General features: G+C 55.5%; 6 protein-coding genes across 6 annotated transcripts; 3 read left to right on the top strand and 3 right to left on the bottom strand.

The window, feature by feature from the left end:
* Positions 1-860: 860 nt before the first annotated feature.
* On the top strand, positions 861-1,518 carry VOLCADRAFT_117410 (uncharacterized protein; the record flags this gene model as incomplete). Its single annotated transcript, XM_002949930.1, has 3 exons — positions 861-915; positions 1,045-1,186; positions 1,360-1,518. Coding segments are annotated over 3 exons (354 nt in total), but the record flags the coding sequence as incomplete, so codon positions are not given.
* A 436-nt stretch (positions 1,519-1,954) lies between these two features.
* Positions 1,955-4,931, bottom strand: VOLCADRAFT_90347 (uncharacterized protein; the record flags this gene model as incomplete). Its single annotated transcript, XM_002949829.1, has 6 exons — positions 1,955-2,508; positions 2,962-3,119; positions 3,242-3,262; positions 3,330-3,408; positions 4,472-4,556; positions 4,926-4,931. 6 exons carry the CDS (start codon positions 4,929-4,931, stop codon positions 1,955-1,957), a joined length of 903 nt encoding a protein of 300 aa, XP_002949875.1.
* Positions 4,932-6,502: 1,571 nt separating this feature from the next.
* VOLCADRAFT_120818 (uncharacterized protein) lies at positions 6,503-9,539 on the bottom strand. The gene is made up of 5 exons (XM_002949828.1): positions 9,269-9,539; positions 8,987-9,042; positions 8,270-8,343; positions 7,553-7,792; positions 6,503-7,103 (listed from the first exon to the last, which is right to left on the bottom strand). The coding sequence occupies exons 1-5, from the start codon at positions 9,457-9,459 to the stop codon at positions 6,987-6,989; spliced, it is 678 nt and encodes a 225-aa protein (XP_002949874.1). The 5' UTR covers positions 9,460-9,539; the 3' UTR covers positions 6,503-6,986.
* Positions 9,540-10,897: 1,358 nt separating this feature from the next.
* On the bottom strand, positions 10,898-16,191 carry VOLCADRAFT_74425 (uncharacterized protein). The gene is made up of 8 exons (XM_002949827.1): positions 16,130-16,191; positions 15,948-16,035; positions 15,205-15,455; positions 14,150-14,216; positions 13,225-13,353; positions 12,537-12,656; positions 11,930-12,097; positions 10,898-11,609 (listed from the first exon to the last, which is right to left on the bottom strand). Exons 1-8 carry the CDS (start codon positions 16,183-16,185, stop codon positions 11,322-11,324), a joined length of 1,167 nt encoding a protein of 388 aa, XP_002949873.1. The 5' UTR covers positions 16,186-16,191; the 3' UTR covers positions 10,898-11,321.
* Positions 16,192-17,072: 881 nt separating this feature from the next.
* Positions 17,073-20,661, top strand: mot48 (uncharacterized protein; the record flags this gene model as incomplete). The annotated part of the gene is made up of 7 exons (XM_002949929.1): positions 17,073-17,387; positions 17,477-17,571; positions 18,215-18,254; positions 18,405-18,506; positions 18,833-19,009; positions 19,521-19,654; positions 19,971-20,661. 7 exons carry the CDS (start codon positions 17,073-17,075, stop codon positions 20,659-20,661), a joined length of 1,554 nt encoding a protein of 517 aa, XP_002949975.1.
* A 2,578-nt stretch (positions 20,662-23,239) lies between these two features.
* VOLCADRAFT_59909 (uncharacterized protein) lies at positions 23,240-23,548 on the top strand (the record flags this gene model as incomplete). The annotated part of the gene is made up of 1 exon (XM_002949928.1): positions 23,240-23,548. A coding segment is annotated over one exon (309 nt), but the record flags the coding sequence as incomplete, so codon positions are not given.
* Between the last annotated feature and the right edge of the window lie 371 nt (positions 23,549-23,919).

Below are 23,919 nucleotides of genomic sequence, written 5' to 3'. Positions count from 1 at the left end.
ACGGTGTCCTGAGGAACTTCTTAATCCCCGGCTAATCCTGCTTAATCCCGGTGGGATTTCCACTGCTGGGATTAGCACAGGGATTAACGCTAATCCCTGGCCTTAATCCGCACTGGAAATACACCCAAATACTGGTGCAGCACCAGATTTTCAAGCATTCTTGCAAATTATTTCTTTAAAGAATTTACTTACTAACTTACTTCGTTAACGCGGTTGGTCCGTTTAGTGTGGGGTGCGTGCATAAATCATCCTGGTGCAGCTTTGGGACATGCGCCCCGAGCAGCAAATCAATGCGTGTATTGTTATCCATTTGTGTGCGGTTAAGATACGACATCACAAGAAGGGCAAACAACCAAGTTGGTCATGCGGTTAGGCAGCGTGAACCGGCACTGGTAAGGTTGGGAAAAGCCGTACGTGAGGATGTGGCAGCGCTGTACTGGAAACCAACCGTACAGCGAAGCTCACCGCTCGAGGTTTGTTTAATGGGGAAGGTAAAGTGTCGCTGCAGCATTTCTGTAAACGTCACCTTGGGATAGGTCCATAAAGAGTGAAACAACATCCTAAGTATGTCTCTTCGGTTTATCGGCATATGTTTATGCAAAATAAGATTCATCTTGCACAATTGTTTACGGGTCTTTTGAATACAGTATTTGCAAAGTCAGATATTAGACACTATCAGTAGCGATGTCGGCAGGTTTGTCCGCTGACCAAGTGAAGCTGAGGAAGAGAAAGAAAGGTGAATCGGGCAGCAATCGGTTACAGACTTGCAACAAATGGTGAACGATTTTGGCGACGTTTGTTGGCAGCCTTTGTCACATTTCATGTCTTTCCATACTCTATGTTGCTGTTGACCTGCACAGGCTTCAAACTATGCCTCCTTGTGTCGGAGTCAAACTCATGCAGGTCTGCTTACAGGTGGGTGCAGCAATGCTTTAGCAGTTCGTAACCCGGAGAGCCTTTTGCCATGTGCGATACCAGTCTGTTGCTTGCGTAAGTTACGAACCTTAAAAATCTTTCCTCTTGCTTCTGCAACATGAACCGAAGATTTTCGAAGGCATTCCTAGTTCCGGGCATGGATGAACTCCATCTTGTCACAGTCATCATGTCGGAGTCAGGAAGGGCAAGCGCTTTGGCACGTCAGCGGGAGGTTCTGGAGGCTGAGGTGATGGATTGCGCCCGTTATCACGTGAGTCCGTGCCGTGAAGGTATTCCTGTTGACCTTGGCAGATTCTGCGCCCGTACCCGTAATCCTCCGGATTACACACCAACCCCCTTTTTGGCGCCATCCACATTATGGCATCATCAATCCGCCCATCAACCCACCAAAACCATCGTTATCACTACCACTATCCTCTTCAGGCGGTGGTCAAGGAAGAGGAGTATACACTGCCTGAGAGCCTGGGTCGCTACATTGCCACCTCCATACGACCCCACATTATCTTTATGGGATCCACAAACTTATGTGAGTCATCATGTGTTATACGCAACTCACAGTGTTACATAAAATTTCACATATAAAATAACCTTTGAAGAGAAAATAAGTGAATGAGTGAGTGTCTACTGGTAGACCGCCAGAGAGGTAGATCCTGACCGCCCAAGGGGGGCATCGACTGTGTGCGTCGGTTGACTCAAATCGCGGCCTAGGCCACATGGCCGCATTGTTGTTAATCAAGCCCCAACTGAGATACCTGCTCTTTTCCGGCGACCTAACCCTAACCAAGCCGTTGCAAACCCTGCTGCTTGACGCATCCCTTTTATTATCTCATCATCCCGCGATGACCTCGAAACCCCTCGACACGTGATTCACACGTAAACTACCCGTAATTTCCCAACTATTGACCCTCCCAATGCCATACCACCCACACTACCACGCACCGTCAACCTTTCACCCCCTACTTCCCTTCCACACCCATCTATTCGTTCACCATCTCGTCTTTTTCTCACCACCTGGATCTCAAAACGAAGGTACCAACATCACTCCCGGCCAAAGCTCCAGAGCCACCATTGCTGTCACGCGGGCCTCCAACCCGACATCTGGCGGCGGCTCCGCCACCACCGCCTCAATGTCCTCCTCAGCCCAGATGCCCATGATGCGACGCGTTTCGACACCCAGCGCCCGGAACGCCAGCGCCATCTCCGCCATGTCGCCTTCCGTAATGGCCGCCGCGACCTCCAGCAGCAGCTCCGGCGGCGCTACCAACAGCGGCCTCGGGACGCTGGGCACGACGTCCCTGGCGCTTAAGATCCTCCCTGAGCTTCGCTGCGCGCCCGTGTTGCTTGTTAAGTACAACAGCAAGGGCCCTTGGCTGGCGGCGAATTCGGGTTCGTCATCGTCATCGTCATCTTTGGCATCTGCGGTAGCGGCAGCGGCGGCGTCATCGATGCCAGCTATCTCCCCGACGCTCTTTCCGAACAGCAGTCGACCTGCATCGGCAGCCGTGTCGAGGAGCACGTCGATGCGGCAAAGTGTGCCGGGTGCCGGCGGCGGCAGTAGCAACGGTGGCGCCGCTGCAGGCAGTAGCAGCAACGGCGGGGCCGCGGCTGGCAGGACCAGCGGCAGTGGGGCCGCTAGCGGCGGCGGCGGCGGCGGCGGCGGCGGCTCCGTGGGTTGGCCTATGCGGGTCATGGTGGACTTGCAGCCCAACAGCAGGTCGGGACCGTTAGTTGGGTATCCAGTTAGTTGGTTGTCTAGTTAGTTGGATTCGCCCTTGGAGGGTGAGGAACTTCCACTACAAGGGCGCGCGCATTCTAATTTCTGCAGTGATGTTCACTGTTGAATGGTACACAATGCCATTAAAGGTTAGGTTTCCACATAAATTCGTTTCGCAACAAGCTGTCAACCACATCTGATCCATCCCCGCGGTTTTCCTGGTCTAACATTGGTGGCCCACCACCATACAGGCACGTGTTGGAGTGGCTGTTTGAGAACTTCACTCCAGGACACGACCACCTCTTTCTCACCGTCAGCCAGGCCTTTGACGGACAGCACCAGGTCAAACCTGTGGCGCAAAGGCTGCTCACGGCTTTCAGTGTCCAAGCAGCTGTTAACTCTTTCGAGGCGGACAAGTCCGTACTGGCCGGTATGTCGGTACTGGATGGTGGGGGGTGCGGGGTAGGGGCTGGGGGGTGCGGAGGGAAGCAGGGGAGCGGCTGGGGATGGGTTGGGTAGCGACTAGGATTTCTTCTGTGTATCTGTGTTTGTGTGTGCGTCTGTGTGTGTCGTACATACATACATACTTACTTGTGGAGGTGTGCGCCAATCCTGGCCATGTGGAGATCACACACACACACATACACACACACACACACACACACACTCTCTCACACACCTCTCATCCACCTGGCCGCTGGGCAGGTCCGGCGAACAAGAGCTTGCCGCAGGCGGTAATGGAGACCGAGCCGGATGTGCTGGTGGTGCAGATGCCGCGGTGTCGCGGAGTGCCCGGCTCCATGGTGGAGCTGCTCTACTCGGCCAAGACGAGCTTCCTCATCTGGCCGCCGGACTACATCTCGCCCGCACCATCGTGAAGGTCGAAAAAGGGGAGAGAGGAAGAGAGGGAGGGGGGGAGGGAAGGGGGGAAGGGGGGAGGGCGGGAGAGGCAGCAAGGCAGTAGGCGCATTCGTTATTGGCTTCCTGATGACTATTGGGGGGGGGGAGCACGGGAGGGGTCGAGATGGGGTGAGAGGTACGGGGAGCCGCAACGATATGAGGAGGAGGGAGGAAAGAGAGAGACGCGGGGGAAGGGACAAGGTGGCGCTTCCACACCCAGGTGACTAGCTAGAAGGAAAACTTATTACAATGGACTAAAGAATGTGTCTACATGGGCGTTTGCCCTCCCAGATTGCGACGTATCCGTACTCGTGTCCTTTTCGCATGTGCGCTGTAGCCGACGGTAGAACTCCTTTCCTAACCTATCCATTTTTCTTTTTTGACCTTTCATTTTTCAGAGGGGGCCTTCCCCTGTTGGGTCATATGATTAGCCATGTGGCGTTGTGGTCCGAACTTTCTGGCGCAGCGCTGCGGGGGTCTGCTGGCTCTCAGGACTTGTGTCTCGTTCTGCATGAGCATGTCGTTTGAGACGTGGTCAGGGATGTTGCCGAATGTTGCCGCGGCAACGCTTCCTTCGGCTTTTCTCCAATGTTTTGCCCCAAAAAATATTGCTGTTTGCATTCCCAACAAATCCTGTGCGCTTGCTGACTGTGATCTGAGTTTCGGATCGACTTGGATCTGATTTTGGATCTTTGATGAGCTGCATCTGACTTTTATTTAGCTTTGGTTTTGACTTTGGCTTGGTCAGTTTAGTAACAATCCCGAATAATACTTCTTTCCTAGGGTGATGATGATAACGAGGTGCAAAGGTCGTGATGATATTAAATCCAATCCCGATGATGTGTAGGGCGGCTGAGTGCCCGCTGAAAAATGTGCGGGTTCACGCTCGGGCTGTTACTAGGGCTGGAACCCATTGCGCACATCGGTAACCGGTAACTGAGTCTATTGGGGATTGTGCACTCGCTTGCCATGTGGAGACGATTTTCAGGGTGGTGAGGGTTGTGCCCTGTGGGGTGAAGGTGGTGAAGGGGGTTTGCCAGAGCCTAATAGTAGAGAAGCATTACAACGTTTGTGAGCATTTGGCCATCAGCTATCCACGTGTTCGCCTTTCACAGAGGATGTGGCTTTGCTGATTGTGCGACGCGGGACGCCTCATGCACCATACACCATATTCATTTATTCTGCCGCCATGGACCCCAAAAGAGGGGGAATCAATGTGCGGCGCGCGCGACTTGCGAACGTCCGTCCGTTTTTTCTTATAGCACATGCGTAAAGCAACCCGAGCATGTACCAATCTGTCGCGGCATCAGAGCACCCACCCACATATGCACAATGCCGCAAGAATGGGAAGAATATCTTGCATTGCCGTACGTACGTACATATTGTACCGTACACATCGCCATCATCTCATCTCTTATCGCATTGTGATTGTTGGGAGTAGCATGGACACAGCAGGGCGGTTGGCAGCATAGGCGAGGCAAAGCCCGTTTCCATGTCGGAATGTGAATGTGAAGATGTTTCATGTGTCAGTATATGTCTGTTTGTCTGTATGTGTGTGCGTGTATGCGCGCACCGAGCGCACTTCATAAGCCCCTCTGAACCTCCTCTGCCCCTCTATGCTATTGACGTTGTTGAGCGGCACCTACACCTAATCGAACCTGCCTTAGGGTTCTTAGGAAGGATCCTAATGATTGTCGGTTGCCGCCCTTCGATCTCCCCCCGGGGGTATCCCCTGATCCACCTTGGTGCGGTGTGGTGCGGTGTGATGTGGTGTGATGTGGCCAGGTCTATAGGCATGTGCACGTCCTGACTTTACACTCAGTTTGAAGAACTCATGCTACAAAAACTTTTGGGGAAAACTGGAAGGGCCGCCGACGGAAAGGGTTCGAGGGGGGCGGGCGGGATGCGTTGGCGCTAGCGGCACACACTCCTCCTCCACCGCCGAATGCATTCAGCCGTTTACTTCCGATGTGCGTGTTTTTTATGGCTGTCGGAAGTTTGCACCCCGCTGTACGGCGATATGCCAACCTCGCTACCTCTTATTGCCCCTTATATACCTATGACCTGTATGTATGTGTGTTTGTGTGTGTGTCTCCGAGTCTCACGTGTTTATTATGAAAAGGTTTTTCCTTGAAATGACAGATTCATGGTACTGATTGGATCTGGCCACAGTGAATTGGGGTTCGGTGGGTTAGGTGTCGATGCTACTGCAACGCCTGACCACATGTATATGTATTAGTTGCATCCACGCAACCGAGCCACCCCAGCTTTGTGTTGGTTTGCGCGTGTGTCTCTGCGTGTGTGTGTATGTGTGCCTTTGTGTGAACGTTACAAGTATCTGACCGGGCCTGACGACACTGGCCACAGAGGGGTGCCGCCTAGCCCCAACGGAAAGACCGCTCGCCTAAGCTCTCCCCCGCAGACGGGAGCGGGGCGCGAGGTCCTAAGCAGCCGTGAGCCGTTGTGCATGTGTGTCTGTGTGTATGTAAATGAACTGCGCCGCGAGGGGTTATTCCGGTTGAAGGAGTCACCTACAGAACTTTGTGTGTACGTACGTACGTATGTATGTGCGATGGCATGTGTCAACGGAATTCATTTCCGTAACCGACACTAAGTCTTGAAGCCCACAACCTTTACCTCGCACACACGCACCTGTGTGCGAGTGTGTGTGGGAGGGTGTGCTCTTATCCTTGTGTGCGAGTGTGTGACGACATCGGCTCCCTGATTGCCATCGGTTCCCGGTAAGGAGTGCTGAAATAACGTCGTACATGACGTCGTACTTGTTTGTTTTGCACCTTGCACATGTATGTTTAATAAAGTAAACATGACAGTCCAGCAACCTGCCGTGCGACCCAGCCACGTACGATATTCCGACGCATTTTTCCCCTTCGCCTAGGTTGCCATCACGGCGCCGGGGCCCGTGCGGTGTGAAAGGAAAACACCATCTTGTCTCTGCCGTACGCGTACACGGGAGTTCCGTACCTCTTCCGTACCTCATCTGCAATTTCCCGCAACTATTAGACGAGATAAAGTATATTTCTGTCTTCACATGTTTCTTCGTAACGAGTCGGGCCTTCTGCATCCTGTCTTCCAGATATCAAGACCACTGTATACACCTAAGTACTACTAAGTACTACTGTTCGATAGCGCCGTACAACCCATAAAACACACGCCCCAAGGCCCGCGCGTCCTTGCGGAAAGCACATGCACGTGTTCGCAGATCCATAAAGTCCAGCCTCAGACCAGCCGAGTCCCTACCACATATTGCTCCACATTGTCGTACACCGATGTGCCGCGCTGCGAATGATGGCTGAGATGAGGGCCGATGTCGTACCAGCAACGTCGTACAGTACCGAGAAAGTGAGAACAAGGAAACGAAAGCGGAAACAGGGCAACCGGTAGATTCCAGCTCAGCGGGCCATCCGGCCGTTGGCAATTACGCCTTCGAATAGACGTTGAGCACCTCCACCTTCAGCTCGAAGGTCGTGGCGGGAGGCAGCTCGTTGACGCCGTTCGGATAGCCCAGGTCCGGAATGTCCACGATGACCGACCGCTGGGAACAGATAACAGCGAGGCGAAGGGACAGGAGCGAATCAGGTGCCACGTCAAGGGAAAAAGAAAGGGGCAAGGGGAAAAAGAAAAAATGAACAGCCGCAGCACATATGCGCGTAGGTAGGCGTATACATGGACACGGCACGGCACGGCAGGGCGAAAGACACCGCAACCCTAAGTTAACCAACATCTCGCAACCATCGCGTTCAGATCCAAATACTTCGCCCGGCCCAGAGTGATCCTAAAAAGGCAACACCGGATCACACTGGGAAAAAGACGTAGACAGAAAATGTGTGAGGACAGCTGATGTAAGAGGTTAGAGAAGGCAAGGAATCCTACTACTGGAGCTACTGGACCCGGCGGGAAATCCACTAAGGCGGGAAATCCATTAAACCTACAGCCCTATTGACGCTCCCAATTTGGCGCCTTGGCAATCGCCTCACCACCCACCTTGCCGCCCTTCTTCATGCCGACCACGGAAAGAGAAAGTGCCTGTGGTGGCTTGGGCCCACTGCTGCCGGCGAAAAGAGGGTTCGCGGAGTCCGAATCGTACGACTTCAGAGAAGCCGCGTAAACGGGCTCCCCCACGATGAATTCGTACGGCTCGGCAATCGTACGGTTGCCGCCCAGCAGCCGTGCCGCTCGACTGGATACGACGTCGAGTCCTCGATAGAGGCAGTCGTAGTGGACCTGAACCCAGGAATGCGATTTCGAATGTTGCGTCAAAGAAACGGATTGCGTCTCGAGGGACGTCGACGAATCCAAGCCCTCCGCGAGCTCAAAGTGATAACCAAAAAAACGGGGACGTTGGCGATGGCACGGAGTGAGAGCACTTCGCGGGTCTTGGGTCTTCCCCCTCCTTCGCCACCCGGAGGGTCACAAGCTAATGCATATTCCAGCAGAGCTGTAGAGGATATACGTTGTACGGCATACCCCGTCGGACAACCGAAAGTGGCATGCAGCCATTGCATCAGTAACAGCATCAGTAGCAGTGATGAGCCGTGGGCCGCGCATTGAGGAGTCACTGGATAATGCAGCAGAAGCGCATCACGTCCCCATGGGCTGTGCTGTGCCGGCCCGAATCGCATTTCATCTCTTTACATGAATGTACAGGCCTGTAAAAGAAGCTAAATGAGGGGGACCTGACCCGGCAAACAGCACCCTTACCACAATCCTGTCGCCCGGCTTGACCTCCGGCCCAGAGCCTTCCTCCATATCGTACACTCGGAGCCCATTAGCGGCTGTGCCGTACAATAAGGGGGTGTTCGGTTGGGAGATGGTGAACCAGGCAAACGAGGAAGCAAGAGGAGGGCAATTTCGGGTTATCATTTGCCGAAACAGAACATGCTCGGAGGCGGAAGGGGAGGCAGAGAGAGGGCAGTTGGGTGTTATTGTCCCGGGACGCGAAAGGGCGGTGAACGGGCCATAAAGGCGGGGTGGATGACAAGGCGGGTGGGGAGAAGAGGGGAGAGGGATTTGGGTTTTGAAGGAGACCTCGAGATCGTACGTGATATGCACGACACCAAACGCGCTTGATGACACAGTCAGTGACGACACTTCCAGCCAATCTTTTGACCCCAACCAAATGTACATCATCTCTCTCTCACGCGTTGCATCGACCGCAACCCGTATGTGTGCGCGGGCTGGGTGTGGGTGTTCGTTCCCTGCTCCACTTATACGATGCCCTATATACATACAGACAGACAGACAAACAGACAGACAGATAGACAGGCTGACAGAGATTGTGTGCCGGCAGATACGCACAACGATGGAAAGTGCCTGCCATTAACCTCCTGCGAAAGTCGTACATAGCGAAAGCGGTACGGCAGCTTTTCCTACATTACCGCCGTTCTTCGCCGTGGCTGGTGACAGTCAGTGACTCACGCAGGGTTACGTAATCCTCCTCAGGAATCTTCTTCTTCTTAAGCTCCTTCTTGAATCTGAGAGTAGGACCAGGTAAAGGACCAGGTAAAGATCTCAAGGGAAGGGACCGGAAATGGGGCGTTCCGTTGAATGGCATTGCGGGTGGGCCAGCGACGCACACCCGTGGAGCGCACACGTCACCTCGTCGGTGCGCCTATTGGTTCGATAATAGCAGCGGAAGAACGGGACACGAATGCATCCACACGCGCAAATGGCCCACGTTTAAGCGAGTGGCATTCTCACCCGGCGTGCGCGGCTCCTGAGGAAAGCAGCGGGAGCGCCACGGCGCCTAGCAGCGCTGCGCCGAGAGCGCGTCTCGGTACAGCGGGCTGGGTTTGTGTTGCTGCCGAAGCCAAGGTGATCGAGTAGCATCGTCTTTTAGGGGTGATTATCGCAAGGGACGACCGTGCGACCTGCTGGCGTGACAAGAGCATGCTGCTGGACTTGCAAGTATAACTGAAGTTTCTAGGATTGAGTAAGACAAACGCTGTTACAGGAAACCTAAGTGGAAATTATCATACTGTAAGTAGAGGTTGCTGCGCGAAGGGGCACAATACTCCTGTGGTTCGCTTGCATCGTCCGCAGAATCCGGATGCCGTATCAGTTTTGAAGTACAGGGAGCAGCCGTGCGCAGAATACCACTTGATTTACACAGGGATTATCATGTAGGCTCTGGCAAGTTGTGTACTTGTCACCACCCAGAAATTGGCGTCCATGTCGTTCGGATGTTCCTGGTCGTCACAATTTTGCAGATATAAGCACGCTATGATCCCTTCCTTTTATGCAACAGATACATACATCCGTGTCAATTATAAGACCTCCTCTCCGCCTCAAATCGTCCCCCGCATCACGCGTTTGTCGGGCTGCCTCACCGCCTCCTCGCAGCGGCCTATCCATATTATGTACATGTATGCCAACGGCCCGTAACGGCGGTAGCGATGGAGCAGGGCAACCGCAAAGAGGACCTCCTAGTCAAGCGGGCGCAAACTTTGTTCGCACCCATGTAATTGGCATAACAAGCAGCTACCAGTCGTGCTGGCCCCGCGAATAAAGCGTCCTCATCTTCGCACAAACTTGCTCCTCGGAAATCACGACTACAACACTAGCTGCTGAGGAGTGCTCGCAGACTGGCCACCTTCTCAGGCAAGTTCGCAGCCCACCACCAGTTTCACCACCCCCAAGCGCCCAGGCCAGTTTTTGGCCCCAAGCACATCACACTTTCGCTCGACTGGCTCGGCTCATGCACAGGGCGGCTCTCGCCTACCTGGGGACGCAACGCCTGCAGTATATACCGCCCAACGACACTACCTTCTCCGATGTGCCTCTCGCGCCGTCCCGCCAGCTAGGACTAGGAGGCCGACCCCGTAACGCTACTTGACTTTGTTTGGGATGCGGGAGGTTGGGACAGGATCTGCCTTTCCCGCGCTCCAGGAAAAAGATAGGCGGGCCAACGGCAAAGGCGGAAACATGCGATGGCGGAAATGCAGAACTTTAAGAATCAACACTACACCTACACGAGGATGTGTTCGTGTGTGTATGTCTGTGCATATATGCAAACGTTGCAGCCGAGAGACTCCGCTATTTAAGGATGGTGATGGACGCTCGTCCAAAACCCATTTGCCCCACTTCCCGCCCCAACACATAAAGTCACATAACCATCACCCGCGGCTCCTCAGCCCCTCCAGCCCTACCGTGGCCCCGCCTCTGCCGCACCATTCCTATGGCCCGCTTCCCGTACCCTCTGTACAGCGCAGCCACCGCGACAGCAACCTCCGCTCCTTTATCTTAAAGCCCTTTGCGGTTGGGTCAACGCGACCACTACTAGATTACCGCCGCGCGCCTGGGTTGACCTCAAAACACCACCACCAGTCGGCGGCCGCATTACCACCTGCTTTCGGGTCCACCGCCACTAAGACCAATACCACTCCCGTCGGGAGTACAGGTCACCGTTATCAGGGGCCACCGAAAAATTACCTTATGTGTTGTACCTTACGTGTCCTGTCCAGCATGCCAGATGGGCCTCACCACCCCACATAGGAGACCCTTACCTTACCACCACCCTTCTCCCTGTCCATGAGAACATGACAGTCTAGTGCTCTTGCTCTTCTTCTTCCTCTTCTCCTTCACCATCCTGTTATAATCCCCCCCTTTCCCCTCCTTTTCGCCACGGTCCTCCTCCACCTCCTCACCTCTTCAAAAGCACCCAAACCACCATCCCTCCTTCTACTTCTACTCCTGCTGCTGCCCGTCGCAGATGCAGACCACCAAATGTTATGAACCATTTAATAATTGACAATCAGTCCTCATCTTCGTCGCTGAGCGCCGCCTGCGCCTGCAGCAGCCGCTTGTTCCGGAGCGACAGCTGCAGCAGCGTATGGCTCACCACGCCAATCCGCACCTCCATGTCGTGGAGCTCCTTGTTTAGCTGCTTGATGGCGGTCTTGATCCTGGCAACCGGTGTGGCGTCAGCAATGTTGGAGCCCTTCTCGTCCATCATGGCCTTCACCTCCTCCAGCTGCTCTGCAATGCGGTGCAGCTCGCTGTTGCGGTCCGCGACAGCCTCCGTCTTGCGGTTGTACGTCTCCTGCGAAGGAAGGCCAGGGCGTGTGTGGGCACGGTAGTTGCACGTGTGGGCGGAGTTAAGGCTGATGCTCGAGTGCGGAAGGGTTACCTGCATGTATGTCTGCCTGCGTGTCTGTCTGTCTCAAGTTCCAACTCTTGTTAACATCCCAGGCGCCTTCACTCTTCCCAATCGCGGGTGTGTTTCGCGGGTGTGTTCCCCAAATCCCAATCAATCTTCAACACACCATCCCACCCACTCTCCATTCCCGCGTCCCTAAGTTCCGTTGGCCACGCACAACCCGGCCCCTCCTTCTCCTCTTCCCGATGCAGCTGGCTGCGCACCTGCACGTCCGTCAGCGTGGTCCTGGCTGCTCGGTACTGCTGCATGAGGCTCTCAAACTGCTCGTTCAAAAACTTCTCCCGGGTCTGCAGCTTCTCCAGCGTGCCGTCCAGGTCAGCGCGGAGGCGCTCCAGGGAGACCTTGCTGTCCGGCCAGGCCTTACCAATCACCTGATAACGAGAACACCAACATCAACAGCAATAACACCAGTAAAGAACATTAACAACGCTAACAAAAGAGAAGAACATGGAGCACTTGGGGGAAAGAGGTGGAAAGCTGAAGAAGAAATGGAATTACCAGGCACTATGGGGGAGAAAGGCACTCGTGGAGGAGGGAGGTGGAAACGGATTGGGAAAGGTGCGTAAAGGAGAAGAAGCAGAAGAAGCAGAAGAAGAAATTTCGTGATAGAGAGGACGAGAGAGCTTAGACCTAGCGTCTTTCATACTCGTTTCATCCCCTGCACTCTACAACCCTAGCTTCCCAAAACCCAACCGCCCATAACCATCTCTGCTTCGGTTCCCAACATCTCTCCAGCAGGAACCAGGAGAAACAGCCCCAATCACGTCGAGCTTCCCGTTTCCCCCTCCAGCCTCCCTTTGGCTTTCATACCTCCTTATGTTGGTGCGCCTCATCCAGGTGCGACCTCCAATCCTTAGAATCTGCCGCAATGGTAATTCGAAGTTTCGGAGCCACACGCTCCAACTCAATCTTCCACAATGTGGGGTCCACCTATGAACGGGTTGGGGGTTGGGGGACGAGGACGTGTTGGGAGGTGCACCGGAATGGGTGAGGGGTGGGAGATGTGTGAAGCCGAGGGAAAGGCACATGCGTACGATGTGCGCAGCGGGAAAAGGTTTGGGAAGTCAGCATCACAGAAACCAAGTCGTCCAAGACCTGAGTCCGCGGTTTCATGTCCTAGACCCTCTCCTGCGCGTCCATTTGGGTTGTGTAGTCTCGACTCATATTGGGTTGCGCGCCCGAGCTGCTGTCTGCGGAGTTCCCTCCCCCATCCCCACCTGCATTCCCTCCTCCTCATTCCCCCCTCCATATACACACACTTGATAGGTCAGGGGTGGGTCTTTCCCATCCTTTCCTTCGCCACACCCACCCACCCACCCCACAACTCCCACCCCGCAGATCGCGTCGTATGTCATTTGCCATATGTGGTTTGTCATATGTCATATATGTCCTGAAGCGTTCGGCGGTTCGGATCTCTTTCCGCCCAAAGCCCATTCCACACACACACACACCTTTTTCCCATACACGTACCCGCACAGCTTAAGTTCTCCAGCCTCACCTTTGACACGAGCACCGCCTTCTCCGCATCCACAGTCTTGGATGCGCCCGCTCCCGGGCCGCCCGGGTCCCCCCGCCCGGGGTCCACATACACCCCTTCCTCCTCCTCGTCGTCATCGTCCGCTGCCGTCTGTGCGGGCATCGCCAGCTGCGCACGTACATGGTGAAACAGAGGCGGCGAAATTCCGCAAACGATGTGGCGAAGGAAGGATTAGGGGAGGATTCCTGATAAAGAAGGAAAGGCGGCCCCCATGAGGCCTATACTTGAGGGACAGCAGCAGCATTAGCATTAACAAAAGCAGCATCTGTGGGAAGATACGGGACTCACCCCACTCCAACCACTGTGCTCCAGCGCTCCGGCCCAGTTCCCCATGTCCTCCACCCACTGCCCGATCCCTCCTGTCCAGCAGGCCCCCTAACACTGCCCAGCTGTGAGAACCGGTCACCAGAATCCCCTCCCAACAAGTTCGGAAGCAGGGCCGTGCCGCACGTGTGCTATATGTGCCGTACATGCCCTGGGCCACGTCGCCTCCCGTCCCCACAGCCCGCAAGACAGAGAGCTTACAGCGCACCGGGACCCGGGCTCTGAACAACAGCCAGACTGAGAGATAACCGTCCTGTCGTTTCACCTCATTGCAGCTCGGCTGAGTGTCGACTTGCTAGGTGTCGGCTCCCGTTTGTTACTTCATACACCCTATAACACTTACTAGCACCCCCGAACCGCGCATTAGGTATACGGTAGGTCCTAGGGTTGAACGCTTTTTTACTCAGCACCGCTGCCCCGGTTGCCCCAGTTCCCCTGTCTGTCCCGTCTCCGTATCCTTCCCCCCTCCCTCCTCCCTCCCCTTCACCTCCTCCTCAACACCATCACCATCATCCTTCTACCCCCTGCCCTCTCCTCCTGCACCACCACCCCTAAAGCTCACCTCGTCAGCGCCCTCCATGGCCGCCGACTCCGCCTCATCATCCAACTGCACGCCCTCCTCAGGTTGCCTGAACAAGCCACGGACGACGTGGATAACGCCACCATACACGGGAGGAGGAAGAATAAGGAGGAACGTTAACGGATGAGCATTGTGCGTCGTCGGAGAAAAGAACTCGTCTTCACGGCTTGGGGATAAGGAGGACCTCAGGCGACGTCCAGACATCCAGACCCCACCAGGACGCGACGACAAAAGATAGCAAGCCCCGCCCAACATCCGCCACGCCGCCATGCATGGATGCTGCAAAGTAACAAGAATGGCTACCCAGGAAGGCGCACATGAGGCGCACACGCAGGCCGGCCCCGCGGAGGCCAGTGCATGGCACGACCACCTTTAGCACAGGTCGCGGCCAGCAGCAATGCATGGCAGAGAGCCGGCATTTCAGCACCGGTGCCACTGCCGACGCCAAACCGGTGCCAAGATGCTTTACATTTCCAGCGCTACCAACATCTCCAAGCGCTCCGCCGGACGAACATGGTTAGTCCCTGACGCCAGGATCTGGGCGGTGCAGCTGCTCTTGCTGCTACTGCCGTGACTGCCGTTACTGCTGCTGGATGGAGATTATCAAACCGACTGGGCAGTGAAACCGGGCTCCATTAGAGTCGCTCTCAGCCGCTACCACCAACCGGCCACGACAGGGGGGTGGGGCCCTGAAGGAGCCTTCTAGCGCTGCCACAAAGATAAAAAATCTGCGGCCACTGCTGGTGCTGAGGTTGCCACTACTGCTGCTGGGCACCCCGTCACCCACAGCCTCAACGACCACGGCAGCCTTTCCCAGCTCCCTTTTTGCCCACCCTCCATCTTCCCTTGTCACCTCTCCACCGACAAACCTCAACGCCCTTTCCACTGCCAACCCAACTCAATCTCCCCACCAACCCCGACCGCCACCCGGTTGGCGCTTTGGGCGTCTGCACTTGGCAGAACCCTTGCTTCTTGCATCACCATATGATTCCCCGCCAGCCCCCAGCGCCACCCAACCATCCCCTTTTCGATCTCACCCGTCCTGACCAGCGTACTGCGGTCGCTTGTATGCGTGGTGCCGCTTCTCCAGCACGTAGTCCACCAGCCCGTCCAACACCCCCACCACCTCCTTGCCGTGGCCAACAGTAAGTTTAGTGGGATGGTAGCTGGGCGCCGCAAAGCCCAGCTTCTTAATGGCATTCAGCAGGTTCGAGCACGTCATGTTGGGGTCGTCAAATTCCTTAGGTGCTGGCAGGTCGACGCCCGCTAGGGAGAGAAGCCAGGCGGCCTGTGTGGCCAAGGGTGTGCGCGGCGGGTAACAGGTCGAGTCAGGTGCACGGCAGGGCGCCAAATCACATGAAATTTGATGGAATGAGGCAAACAGGGGGCCCATCAGGGGTATAGAAGGAACGCCAGATCAAGATGAGAAGGCGGAGGTTGGGAGAGAGAGCATCAAGAACGCCGAGCCGGATCAGTTGGGCAATGGAGATCTGGGTTGGCGCCGTGGAGGCAGCGTGGTCTGCCCCAACCACGTGGGACATGCACGGGGACAAGGGGGGGAGGGCGTGCGGGCGGCTCCGTGCCGTGGCGTGACGAGCGCGGACAATGCCACGCGACGGCAGCAGGTGGGTCAAATTGCAACGTTGCAGAAACCCCGGCCCCACGGGTATGATTGGGTGCCTTGTAAAGTAGCCCTGGTCCTGGCTTACGTGGCCCCCCACGAGGCTGTACGGGTTCAATCCGTCAACTGCAAGTGCTGGCCCGGGGAGCCCCTGCGCACCAAGCTAGTGAAGTAGAAGAACTGCTCGCTGGAGTTTGACATCGGCACTGCGAAGTATAAGCGTGCGAGTGGCTTCCGGTAGGGCTTCCTGCGAAAGGGGTGGACATGCGGGCGGAGCATCCATTAGTGGTAAACCGGCAAACTGTCACACGGCCGATTAATTTGGGGACAAAAACACCCACTTCTTTCTGCAAAAATCTGCCTCGTAGTTGAGGAGCTTCAGCTTATCCGCCAACATTTCCTGAAGATAGAAAACTCAAAGTCAGCGACGTCAAAGCTAGTCCATTGCATGACGATATAGATGCCATAAAATGCATGACTTACCATACAGACATCTGGCGTTGTTTGTATCTGCAAGCAGTACGCATGTCGCCAAAGTTAAGTGCAAGTGCTCTGCATGTCATGATGCGACATACCTTACCTCTAACGATCGACCAACAGCAACTGGTCCTTTCTTTTCGGCAGCCGCAGGTGGCGGTGGTGCTTGCGCAGGCGCGTCCTCGCCTTCCCTTCCTCCGTCCGGTGGGGATGCTGGATCCCCCATGGGTTCTCCATTAACAGCTTCATCTTGAGCTTGTGCTTTCAAGGCTGATCGCCCGCTCTGGGGTTCATGTAGAACGAAAAGTGAGGATTGTTCTATCGGTCATTCGTGCCGGCTTCATTTGACCCACCCGCTTGCTGCTCATGGCTGGCAGATAGGTCTACCCAGCAGCTATGCAACCCTAAGGCAGCAAGAGCATGCGGAACAAGCAAGACTACACTACGAGAGGGAGCGATTATCGGCTCGGCTGAGCTAATTTCTTCTGTTGTATATCTGGGGCTGCAAAGTGCTCTGCATCAAAAAGGATGTGCATCAAACAGTGCAAACAGTGCTTGGGAGCAAGCTACCGGCCAAACTGTGGTACGACTTCGAGGGCAACCGAAATGTGCTTACTTCTGGCGATCTAGCATGTTATCAAAACAGATTATGTATTTTGTTTCTGGAGCACTGGTGCTGTGTACGTTGGGACTACAGCACTTTGCGCTTGATAGCGGTTCTCCTTTCGCTGTCTCAGCTAGGACGAGTTTACCCGAAACCCAGCACCTCAACTACGTCATCATCGTCGATAGCTCCAATCTTTAAACATGATACCACAGGCCGGGCCGGCACAAACGGCAAGTGAAGGGCCGGCGCCATCGCCAGAGGAGCTTCTGGCCATGGTCGAGTTCTTACAGCAGCAAGGGCTAAACATGGACCAAGCACCGCCTGATCTTAAGGCAAGTCCATGGAACCTCAGCACGAACAGTCCGGTGCAGCGACCCCCGGGGCTTATGAACGCCAGCTATAAAACTTTTTCACCTGACGGCTACCCAAGCCATGTCTTGACGATACCCAAATCCCTGCTCATGGAGCACGATGCTGCTCCCCACGGAACCTTGACCTCCTTGAACCTTGCCCCGGTTAGGGCCGTTCGCGTCCCCGCCTCTATATCCCTTTTCTCTCGAGCTCCGTGGTCGCCCTCTGTTGACTTGGCGTTCTCCGTTTGTAGACGATGCTGGAAAATGTGAAGAAGCAAAAGGCGGCGAAGGCTGGTACGGCACCTCCCCCCGATGCGCCCACGGAAGAGATCACACCGACACCCGGGTGGGTCCGATTCGGCGGCAGTTGCAGCAGTGTGTAGCAATAGCGGAGGCTGCAGCAGTAGCGGCAGTGGAGGCCGCGGCAGTAGCACCGGACAGCTGCGAAGGCGACGGCAAGGAAATCAACCAGCTAAGGAAATCAATCGCCGCACAGCTCCTCTTTTTGCACTGTTTGGTGCAAAGCATAATTACAGGAGGAAAGGGGGAAGGGAAAGGGGGTTGCTGCCTGAGCACAATACACAGCAACAGCGGACGCGGCTGCCAAGGCCAGGCCTGGACCTGGCCCTGGCGTTGTTATTGCTGTTTGCTGTTTGCGAGGCGATTACCTGACCGCCGCCGCTGCTGCTTGTAATGCTGTACTGCTGCTAATGCTTCTGGTGTACGGCTTCTAGTGCTGTACAACTGTTACCGCTGCTAATGCAGCCGTTATGATGTCCGAATTCAGGGGCATCTTGCGAAAGTCAAAACAACTCGTATCATCGCATTCATCCATCTACACTACCAGAAGGTCCAAACCTCACAAGAACTCCTTCCGCATATCATATAACTTTCCAATCTAAGCCTAGGCATAACCCTACTCACATGTCACTATGCGATTGTACGACGGTACGAGTTTTCAAACCATACGCTCGTCCATTTCCCCACAGCTTTGTGATCAAGACCAGCGAGGTGGCGTCAGGACGTAAGGTGTGTTGAGAGGTCGAAAACTACCACCAGTGAAATGAAAGTTGGAAAGAGAAAAATCCTGGAGAGAATATTTTTGGGAGGATCCCTTGGAAAAGAACCTAAAGTTTAAATTGGGTTTTTTTGGTTTTATGTAATTAAATGTTGTCGCAGGTGTTTATTAACGTGTGTTGCTCAGAGCGGGTGGCGGCACCCGGCGGCTGGAGCAATGGCGTCATGCCTGATGAGGTGGCGGCGGCATTGGATAAGTTGCAGGTAGGGTGGGGCTGAGGGGGAGAGGGCAGCTGGGGAGGGAGGGAAAGAGCTCGAGTCTCTCTTCTCTTTGGACGTCGCCTGTAGTAACGATGTACTAGGCCGCTGTGTGTGTGTGTGTGTGTGTATACGTGCGCCAATCGGTCACACAACGCTAGCACTAAATTTACAGCGAGTGGGACTTGTTGGAAATGTATAGAAAAAATTTCATTACTTTTGGCTCTGATGTACGCGTGCATATCCTTGCTGCGGCTGCTCCTGCACCTGATGCATGGAATCCGGATCCGGCTTGGGTCGTACAACAATCCGTACGTCAATGTCGTACAAAGCGCGGCGAGGATGGAGCCGCAGCCATGACTCCAGGGGAAGTGGAGGCGCTGCGTTTCCCACTCTCCTGCGGACCGCCTCGCTCCGAAACCGATCGCAAGGGCGCGCCCTGTACGGCAGTCGACGTGGTGTTCAACTCGGACGTGGTGCGCGCCGCTGCTGCGGCACGGAAACTCAAGGTAGTGAAACCAAAAACGTCTGTGTCTGTGTGTGTGCGTGTATTTTCAGGAGGAGGAAGAACTCCTTCCCTCATTATTGGACTCCCAACCCCGTGTCACATGCCGGCCTTCCTTCTTCCTACTTCCTCCTCCTCCTTCCTCGTCCTCCCCCCACCCATTTCTTCAGGACTTTTTTTTACTTCAGCAGCTCTTCCTGTGTCTTTTGCGTGGCTTATAGTTTCCGTTTCTCCCCGCTTGCATCATCAACATCATCGTCGTCATCATTATCATCATGATTACCATCATTATCGTCATCCCACCCTGCACATTGTACGACATCTCCCCCACCCTGCACGTTGTACGACATCTCCCCCACCCTGCACGTTGTACGACATCTCCCCCACCCTGCACGTTGTACGACATCTCCCCCACCCTGCACGTTGTACGACATCTCCCCCACCCTGCACGTTGTACGACATCTCCCCCACTCTGCACGTTGTACGACATCTCCCCCTCCTGTCGGTCCCGGCAGGCGATGCTCATCGAGGTGGCTACCGGCTGGGTGGCCAACAAGCTATCCGTGGAGCTGGACCCCAGGTACAAGCTGCCCAAGATGCGGTACAAGGGGGAGGTGGTGGCCACGCAAAGAATAAGAGCAGAAGACAAGTGAGTCAGCGCCCTAACCTAACCAAGCAAAGGAGAGGCGCGGGGGGAGGGGGTAGGAGGGCCGGGTTCAGGGGAAGGGGACGACGAGCGACGAGCGAATGAAGCTGATGCCAAGGAAAGACAGATGCGTCAGGGGGAAAGGTGGGGGAGGAGGACTTGTATGCAGTAAGGGTTGCACCAGGGCCAATGCGAACCGATGTTAACCGAAGCACCAATGGCTGAGGGCGCCGGGGGGGAGGGGGGGGAGCTTTTTGAGGTGTAGCGCCAGCTCCACCTGCCCCTACCCCGGATTGTTAACCCCACGTCCGTCACCAAGGTGTTGTGTCGCTCAACTTCTCTCATACTGCCACAGGAAGAAGAAGCTGGTTACGGAGCTACGTGACGTGGATGAAGAACCCGCGTTCGCATTGCGTACGACAAAGGCAGCCACCCAACCACCGCCGCCATCGCAGCAGCAGCAAGCCGCCGCCGCCGCCACCGCTGCTGCGCCACAACGCGCAGGAGTAAGTAGCTCTGGGGGGGACAAGCTGGGCGCAGTAGCGCCAGCAGGTGCAGTCGCGGTAGCAACAGCCGCGAAGGGTACTGGGTTAGGGGATGGCGGCGGCGGCGGAGGGCTGTCGTACAAGGTTGAATACGAGGGCCGGCCGGTGGAATGGATTCTGGTTACATTGGAGTTGCCTCAAGGTGCTGCGACAGCCACATCAACAACCTCTGGCGGTCATCATCAGCAGCTACAGCCACCGGACGTGGCGATCGACGTGTGTGGCCGTACATTATATGTACGGCGGCCCGGTCATCCGGAGCTTCTGGTGCCGCTGCTGTTTGCGGCAACGACGACGGAAGCCTCCGCGAGTGCATCCGTAAAGGAAGACAGGAGTTGTGAAATAGTCGTACGGTTGCCGTACAGGTCGTTGGACGAGCACCTGGCGGATGCTCGTGCGCAGGCGCCACTGGCATTCGGTCAGCTGAACTTCGCGAGCAAAGCGCTGCTTGAACTGGAACCTTGAATGCGAGCTAATGAGAGCTAATGTTCACCTAGCATTTGTGATTAAGTTATTAATTAGAGGGGGAGTGGGGGGAGGGAAAAGTGTATGCGCGTCCGTGTTGCCCTATGATGAAGCGAGGTGTGTGTATGTATGTGTCTGAGTGTGTGTTAGGCTTGTGTGGGTATGAATATTAAAGAACTGAATCTCGAACAGGAGGTTGCAAGGGTGATGGCACACACGCAACTTTGAACCGAAGGATGTAGTCCCCGGCATTTGCTGAGTTTGTCAAGGTGGCAGTCAATACAGTCAATACAATCATGGGCCCCAGGGGTTTCCAGGACTAATGATTCTATGCTATGGGCAAAGGAGTGAGAGGACGCGCTAGAGCACGATAATGCATGCGTGTGTGTTTTAATGGTCTTCGGAGCCGCAATGGGGGAGGTGGCGATGGTGGTTGTGGTGGTTGTACACGACTAACTTCAAACCAAAGCGACAGCTCGGAATAGTCACCAGCGAAGTATTAGACTTTTCCACTGAAACTGTAGATGTAGCTTGAAGTTTTTCAGGTAGATGTTTTGACTAGAAGAGCGATATCATGAGTCCGTAGTTGTAGTTGTTTGTGTGTAGATGTGTATGCAAGTTTGTCTCATCCCGTGTTTTCATTCCTGGACGTTTACTGAGGGGCTGATTCCCCCTCTCCTACAAACTCTAGGGGGCCATCCGCCTCCGTTACCGGAGAGGGGGTGGAGAAGTTGTGGAGCACCGCGACCACGGCTGCTGTACGCTGCTCGCACCGAAACTGGCTGAGCAAATGTTTTACCTGTTGCCTGTTCAGGTGCCGTTTCAAAACAAGGGAAGTCGCTCCAAGGTATTTCCATGCAAGCCTTCCCGCGTCGCCCTGTCGATCTGTCTGTCTGTCCGTCCTCCTCCAACCCGTCCGCCTGTTCAAGCTACTACAGGTCCGCGTGTACTTCCTGCCTGTGGTGCTACATCTTTGCACCAGGGCACATCTGGGCACACAGGCCCTTGCACGCAAGCGAGCCTCCCTTCGCCCAGCAACTACCTGCCCTCACTGCCAGTGTGTATGTGCTACCCACCCGCTTTTGTCTATATCCTGTCACATGTCCATCTCACATCCATGGAGGCAGTCTAGCAAACGAACTGTCTTTACCCTTCGCCCTCTCAAGCGGTAAACAGGAGTCTTTCCAAGGAAAACCAAATACCAATTTCGACATATGAATTCGACTAGGGTAGTCAGCTTCTTCGAAGCCGAAAATGGCTCGGCCTCGGTGCGGCCAGTGACCGGGTCGAGTCGCATATGATTGGCCAAGTTAGGGATGCCCGTCGTTTCAGCAAAGGTGTCTGAACTTGGTCCAAGTTTTTGAAAATTACCTCTGTACTGCGTATGTTATATAGATCTAAAGATGTATATGGGCAGTCTTGTTCGGAGTTGGGCGGTCTTGCTGGAGCAGTTGGCATGAATGAGCTGGAGTTGCGGCGGAGTGTAGCAGAGCCCTGGGGAGCTGAGCGGCATACATTTCATTAATGCTGATGGTCGTGGTTGGTATGGGATTCGCGGTGGTAAGTTGAGGATGCGTTTTGGCTGCCGCCACCGAGGCCGGGGACACCTGGGAAACCACAGCCATGGGCGATGGAAAGCTATTTTTCCGGTGGTCGGTGGGGAATTGTAGTATTAGCTTTTAAATGCAATCCTCAGTTAAACGTGGCATGCGATTTCACCACGAGACACGACGTTGACTGTCTGACTGACAGACAGCAGTTAACCCCGGGGCCTCGGGGCCCCGAAGACGCTTCACGCCCAGGGCCTCACCCAAAAATTAAATTGTGACGGAGATAAGACAAGAGCTGCCGGACCCAGAGCCGGCCCACGCCGTCGTACTGCCGTACCAGCTCATCAACAACGATAGATACGTCTTCAAACCCACCTCGGCTCAACGCGCGTTTGCTTCCGACTTTTCTGTATGCGTATATTAAACCGATATCGTCACAACACTTGTTAAGATACACGCACAGTTTTATTTACAATTTTTAATACGCGCTATCCACATAGCCAGCCACAAGCAGTGAAGAGCAGTATCGATCAATCCCAACCAACCCTCATGTCGACGAAATAAGGCCCGCCGGAAGGCAGCTGGAAAAAGATAAGAAAAGCAGTCCACATAAGGCCCAACATTATAAGACCCACAAGGCATCACACAAGACACGCATATGGAGTATCCACGGGCGAGCAGCAAGGCGAGAGAGGCGACCAACGGGACATGACTGCGAGGAGGAGACCATCACCAGGGTTGGCCTGGAGGCGGCGGCCCGGCGGCGCCGTACTGCTGCGGCACATGTGGCGCTTGATGGTAGCGATGCTGCTGCTGCTGCTGATGGTGTGGTGGTGGCTGTACCCCGTTCCCGTGCTGCGGGGGTGGTGGTCCATTGCCGTACTGCGGCGGCAGTGGATGTCCTGGACCGGCTCCACTTCCTGTTGGCGGATAGTGATGATGAGGATGGGGGTATTGGTACTGCGGCGGCGCTGTCTGTGTATACGACTGTGGCGCCTGTTGGCCGTACCCAGCGCCGTACCCCGTCGGCGTCGGTGCGCTGTACCCCGTCGGCGTCGGTGCGCCGTACCCCGTCGGCGTCGGTGCGCTGTACCCCGTCGGCGTCGGTGCGCCGTACCCCGTCGGCGTCGGTGCGCTGTACCCCGTCGGCGTCGGTGCGCCGTACCCCGTCGGCGTCGGTGCGCTGTACCCCGTCGGCGTCGGTGCGCCGTACCCCGTCGGCGTCGGTGCGCTGTACCCCGTCGGCGTCGGTGCGCCGTACCCCGTCGGCGTCGGTGCGCTGTACCCCGTCGGCGTCGGTGCGCCGTACCCCGTCGGCGTCGGTGCGCCGTACATAGGCGGCGAAGGTTGATAAGATACAGGGGGTGCAGCGGATGTAGGCCCACTGTGTTGCGGAGGCGGCAACCGCTGATGGTACGACTGTTGTGGTTCCGGGCCGCCGCCGCTGCCATAGTGCGGTTGTTGTGGTTGCTGGGCGCCGCCACTGCCGTAGTACGGCTGTTGTGATCGTGGGGCGCTACCGCTGCTGTAGTACGGCTGTTGCTGCGGCTGCTGCAGCTGCTGCGGCGGCGGTGGGTCGTTGCCACCGTAGTACTGTTGCTGTGGCTGCGTGTACTGTTGGGAATAGTGCGGGGGCGACGCGCGGGGAGGACCGTACGGTTGTACGGCAGGCTGGGGTCCGATGTCATCATCTCGAACTGGCCGCATC

This window comes from Volvox carteri (genome assembly GCF_000143455.1).
Source record: "Volvox carteri f. nagariensis unplaced genomic scaffold VOLCAscaffold_16, whole genome shotgun sequence".
NCBI classification, from domain to species: domain Eukaryota; kingdom Viridiplantae; phylum Chlorophyta; class Chlorophyceae; order Chlamydomonadales; family Volvocaceae; genus Volvox; species Volvox carteri.
The sequence above is the reverse complement of the archived record's forward strand: the minus strand, read 5'-3'. Positions and strand labels throughout refer to the sequence as shown.